This window comes from Nerophis ophidion, linkage group LG24 (assembly GCF_033978795.1).
Source record: "Nerophis ophidion isolate RoL-2023_Sa linkage group LG24, RoL_Noph_v1.0, whole genome shotgun sequence".
Taxonomy (NCBI): Eukaryota; Metazoa; Chordata; class Actinopteri; order Syngnathiformes; family Syngnathidae; genus Nerophis; species Nerophis ophidion.
Window position 1 is genome coordinate 30,510,679 of NC_084634.1, and position 6,000 is coordinate 30,516,678.

At 39.4% G+C, this 6,000-nt stretch overlaps 1 protein-coding gene across 13 annotated transcripts in view; it reads left to right on the forward strand.

Moving 5' to 3' along the window:
* ptprk (protein tyrosine phosphatase receptor type K) overlaps nucleotides 1–5,781 on the forward strand; it is a 240,816-nt gene extending 235,035 nt beyond the window's left edge. For all 13 annotated transcript variants that reach the window (XM_061885778.1, XM_061885767.1, XM_061885765.1 and 10 more), the window contains 4 exons: nucleotides 119–244; nucleotides 328–491; nucleotides 2,903–3,038; nucleotides 4,611–5,781. In XM_061885778.1, coding sequence (XP_061741762.1) covers nucleotides 119–244; nucleotides 328–491; nucleotides 2,903–3,038; nucleotides 4,611–4,664 — 480 coding nt within the window. In that variant the 3' untranslated portion in view covers nucleotides 4,665–5,781. The remainder of the gene's footprint in view (nucleotides 1–118; nucleotides 245–327; nucleotides 492–2,902; nucleotides 3,039–4,610) is intronic.
* Nucleotides 5,782–6,000: the final 219 nt, after the last annotated feature.

Below are 6,000 nucleotides of genomic sequence, written 5' to 3' on the forward strand. Positions count from 1 at the left end.
ACTAGTGAGAGGAATGACGGATTTGTCTGTCGGAGAAAGAAAAGAAAATATTACTGTTAGAAATTTTTAAAGTCCATTTGCTATAAAGGACACATCTGTAAATATGTGTGTTGTGCAGGGTTGTCCCCAGTACTGGCCAGAAGAGGGCATGCTGCGTTATGGACCTGTCCAGGTGGAATGTATGTCCTGCTCCATGGACTGTGACGTCATCAGCAGACTCTTCAGAGTCTGCAACCTTACTCGGGTGAGTCTTCTTCCCACACTCCGACTCCATCGTACAGTGAGTGCCGCATCCCCTCGTAACATGTAAGCATGACATTGTGCTAGCCTCAGGAAGGCTACTTGATGGTTCGCCAGTTCCAGTACCTGGGCTGGGCGGGACACAGGGAGGTGCCCGCCTCCAAGCGCTCCTTCCTCAAGCTCATCCTGCAGGTGGACCAGTGGCAGCGTGAGGGGGAGGAGGGGGAGGGAAGAACCATCGTCCACTGCTTGTGAGTGCACGCCAAACAAGGACAATACTTTATTATATATACTTTAGTGCAGTGGTTCTCAACCTATTTTCAGTGATGTACCCCCTGTGAACATTTTTTTAATACAAGTACCCCCTAATCAGAGTAAAACATTTTTGGTTGAAAAAAAGAGATAAAGAAGTAAAATACAGCACTATGTCATCAGTTTCTGATTTATTAAATTGTATAACCGTGCAAGATATTGCTCATTGGTAGTGGTCTTTCTTGAACTATTTGGAAAAAAATATATGAAAATCACTAAAAACTTGTTGAAAAATAAACAAGTGATTAAATTATAAATAAAAATTTCTACACATAGAAGTAATCATCAACTTAAAGTGCCCTCTTTGGGGATTGTAACAGAGATCCATCTGGATTCATCAACTTAATTCTGAACATTCCTTCACAAAAAAAGACATCTTTAACATCAATATTTGTGGAACATGTCTACAAAAAAATCTAGCTGTCAACACTGAATATTGCATTGTTGCATTTATTTTTACAGTTTATGAACTTACATTCATATTTTGTTGAAGTATTATTCAATAAATATATTTATAAAGGATTTTTGAATCATTGCTATTTTTAGAATATTTTTTTTTAATTTCACGTACCACTTGGCATACCTTCAAGTACCCCAAGGGGTACGCGTACCCCCATTTGAGAACCACTGCTCTAGTGTATGACAGGGGTGTCCCCATACTTGATAAATTATACTTTACTGTATGACAGGGGTGTCCTTCATCCCGTATCAGTACAAAAACAACTATTGGATGATATCGGCTTGCATCTAAAATCTGTATTCGTATAAATGTCCTCTAATAAGCACACAATGTTGTTGTTTTTTTTTTTTTTTTTTCGTCATTTTCATAATTTAAACGTGGTAGGCTATAGCAGCTACACAGCAGCTAAGCACACAATAGCATTCAAGCTAAACATACCTAATAGCTGGCCTTAATTGAACAATATTGCAGTCTATAACAATATAAACAAGTATCAAATAATTTTAGTTGCATATTACTGACACATACAAAGTCTCCATCCATCCATCCATCTTCTACCGCTTATTCCCTTTGGGGTCGCGGGGGGCACTGGTGCCTATCTTAGCTACAAGGCGGGGTATACCCTGGACAAGTTGTCACCTCATCGCAGTACAAAGTCTCCAAGGCAGAAGCCTATTAGAAAGTATCCAGTATCAAATGTGTCCGCATTTTACTGCGCCATGAGGTTCCCTTAAGGAATTATTGTGATGACATTTTTTTTATTATCAATCCACAGCATAAGTCTGTCATAAGGATATGTTTTTCATACCTACCATTGTTCAAACATCCCATGCTACAAAATTATAAAAGTATTTTTGATTTGTGCTGACATCGTTTTGGGTTATATTGAGAATGGCCAATACCCAAAGCTCCAATTTTTGTATCAGTGAAATAAAAATGGTTGTCACTTGTCACCGAACCACTACAATTTTAATGTTTTTGATATTTCAATGATCAACTTTTATTAAGAGTCTTAAAAAACTGTCAAAAATCCTTCCATCTATCCATTTTCTACCGCTTGTCCCTTTCGGGGTCGCAGGGGGTGCTGGAGCCTATCTCAGCTGCATTCGGGTGGACAAGTCGCCACCTCATCACAGGGTCAACACAGACAGACAGACAACATGAAAAAAAAAGAAGAAATCTAAATAATTAAGTATAAAGCATGAAATGAATAAATTCATGAATAAATAAATACAAATAAAAAAATAATAATCTAAATAGTCAAAAATATTTAAGTTAATACATTTTTTTAAAATAAACTAAAATAAATCATGAATTGAATAAATTCATCACTAAAACATTTTATAAATAGTAAAAAAAATATATCAATTAAATATAACACATGAAATAAATAAATTCATGAAAAAATATGAAATAATTAAATACAACATATGAAATAATACATTGTAAAAATGATAAAAAATAACTTAAATTAAATATAACATGAAATAAATACATTTATAAATCAATAAGCAAAAGAATAGTTCACAGATATTGTATTTGTACAGGATTGCTTGGTATTTTTATTGTATAGTAGTCTGTTTATTTCAATTGTTAGTTTTTCCTTTTTTTACCTCTTGTGTTATTTATTTTACCCCATATTTGTTCCCACAACTGCACCTTATGTTGGAGTCTTTAATCCCGTTATATGCAAATATAATGACAATAAAGTCTATTCTATTCTATTCAGATAGGAAGGTAGGAATTAAGTGAGCAGGAAGTTGCACACAAACAAAAACATAACTTCTGGTGTGCGTGCGTGTGTGTGCGTGCGTGTGTGTGTGTGTGTGCGTGCGTGTGTGTGTGTGTGTGTGTGTGTGTGTGTGTGTGTGTGTGTGTGCGTGTGCGTAGAAACGGAGGCGGCCGCAGCGGCGTATTCTGTGCCAGCAGCATCGTGTGCGAGATGGCCAAGAGGCAGAGTGTGGTGGACGTCTTCCACGCAGTCAAGACGCTGAGGAACAGCAAGCCCAACATGGTGGACACTCCGGTGAGTGGAAACAAGACTTCATCATTTTGGAAGTTTATTACAACCAATGTGGGAATAGTAAGAAGGCGCAAACTATATTCATACTGCTGATTTATTGTACGGCGAATATATACATTATAGACCCCAGTGGTATTTGGCTTTTGCACACATAGCAGGTGTTGCTTGGTGCCTTGTAGGAAGTGTACCTATTGTTAGCATACAGTGAGGCAAAAAAGTATTGAGTCAGCCACCGATTGTGCAAGTTCTCCAACTTAAAATGATGACAGAGGTCTGTAATTTTCATCATAGGTACACTTCAACTGTGAGAGACAGAATGTGAAAAAAAAAATCCAGGAATTGACATTGCAGGAATTTCAAAGAATTTATTTGTAAATTATGGTGGAAAGTAAGTATTTGGTCAACCATTCAAAGCTCTCACTGATGGAAGGAGGTTTTGGCTCCAAATCTCACGATACATGGCCCCATTCATTCTTTCCTTAACACGGATCAATCGTTCTGTCCCCTTAGCAGAAAAACAGCCCCAAAGCATGATGTTTCGACCTCCATGCTTCACAGTAGGTATGGTGTTCTTTGGATGCAATTCAGTATTCTTCTTCCTCCAAACACGACGAGTTGAGTTTATACCAAAAAGTTCCATTTTAGTTTCATCTGACCACATGACATTCTCCTAATCCTCTGCTGTATCATCCATGTATCCATTTTCATCACTTGTCGTGTTTGGAGGAAGAAGAATACTGAGTTGCATCCCAAGAACACCATACCTACTGTGAAGCATGGGGGTGGAAACATCATGCTTTGGAGCTGTTTTTCTGCTAAGGGGTGTTGCGTTTGACCCGGTCTTCTGCCGGTCACCTCCCAGGTTGGTTCGATGACATAAACTGGTTATAAATTAATCCTTGAGACAGAGTACATTATCTTGATATTTTATCCTAGAGCTCTAGGAGACCAATCTTTGATACAACAACCTTTGAATTGTTGTGCCCAAATTGATCTAATTCTACTCTCCAAGTCTCGCCTCTAACTCCCTCTCACCGGCCCTCCTTCTTCTCCTCCCCCTTCCTCCTTGCCTTGGACAGTTGAGATAAGACAAGAGTGTTATGACCTCCCGCTACATTCCAACTACCAAGGCCTACGCCTGGCCCACCACTTAGCTGTTTTAAAATATGACTAGGATATAAAAAGATATCTATCTCCGTCAGGGGACAGGACGATTCATCCGTGTTAAGGAAAGAATGAACGGGGCCATGTTTGGTGAGATTTTGAGCCAAAACCTCCTTCCATCAGTGAGAGCTTTGAATGGTTGACCAAATACTTATTTTCCACCTTAATTTACAAATAAATTCTTTACAATTCCTACAATGTGAATTCCTGGATTTTTTTTTCACATTCTGTCTCTCACAGTTGAAGTGTACCTATGATGAAAATTATAGACCTCTGTCATCATTTTAAGTGGGAGAACTTGCACAATCGGTGGCTGACTAAATACTTTTTTGCCCCACTGTAGCACACGTTGTCATTAGGAGTGTTGTTTTGCACAAACATGACACGTTGTTGTTGTTGTTGTGCGGACAGGAGCAGTACAGGTTCTGCTACGACCTCTCCCTGGAGTTCATGGAGTCGTCCTAAACGGCCGGAGTACCAGCGCAGGAGAAATAGGCCCCGCCTCCTCCCGCCTGTAGCATGTCAAATCCTTACATCATGGCGCCCCCCAATGGCGCTTTGCTGAGGAGCAGACTTTGGACTCCCTCGTGCTTTTATCGTTGTACAGCTTCTTCAGCGCCACTTTGGACCACAAGTTGATGTTTGCAGTGCTGCCACCTGCCCTCACGGGGGCGCCCTTGAACATCACCACTATTTTCAGTTGCTTCAGAGACTGACAGTAAACGTTTACATCCTGAGTATTATTAGCTTTTACATTTGTTTTTATGTCATGAAGAAGTTAGATGTTGTTGTTGTTTCTTTGTACGTTTAATCTCATCTTCTCTTCGCGGAGGGCTGGGCCCGGTCTTTCCTTTTCGGCCCGTTCACTAATGATGAGAAAAGTCAGCACTAAACGCCAAGCAGCAGATTAGTCTTTTCTATGATTTGACCGTGTTGTGGTTTCTCCATAAGCCAAAGACTTTGCTGTAAATATGTCTATATAGCACATTGTTTGTATTTATTGTTTACTCGCGTCGCCGGCGGGAACAATCATTCCTCACTCCTCGTTTACGCCCGCAACACCTGAGTGAGAGGAGAGTGGAAGAAGCACGCTGTAAATTATTTTCTTTTTGTCGACTATTTACTCTCTAGTGTCGTCTCGCTTTCACTCGTCGTCTTGCGCGGACAAAACTTCCTTCGTGGTCAGTGCAGTCTTTTTTGCCTCGTCAGCAACAAACGGATTATTGTGCCTGATCATTTTTCAATCAATGTTGTACTTTAATCTATAAATAGACTTTGTCTATGCTGTAAATAGACGACTTTATTGTCGCAACTTGACGGATGAAATGTTACAAAATTTGTTGTCGCCGTATACAAAATGTTTTAATGTTTGAATTCTCTTTAGTGTCTTTTATTTTTTGTATTTTTAGTTGGGCAAGGGGGGGGGGGAAGCGAATGAAGGAATCCAGCATTCCAGTAAAAGTGAAGTAACGACAAAGATAGAAACGTTTGCAGCCAGTCTGAATATAACATTAATATTCATAGTTCTTCTTGTCTGTAATGTTTGGCTTCTTTGCTGTAATAAAAAATATCACTACTTTGAGGATGCTTATTATTGTATGGTTAGTAGGAATTCACTCATTCACCGTACTTTAGAAAATAATGTGATATATCCGGTTGTCCCTCACCCATCAAGAATTTTTTTTAAGTTATTTTATGTATTTTGGGGCTTCACGGTGGCAGAGGGGTTAGTGCGTCTGCCTCACAATACGAAGGTCCTGCAGTCCTGGGTTCAAATCCAGGCTCGGGATCTTTCTGTGTG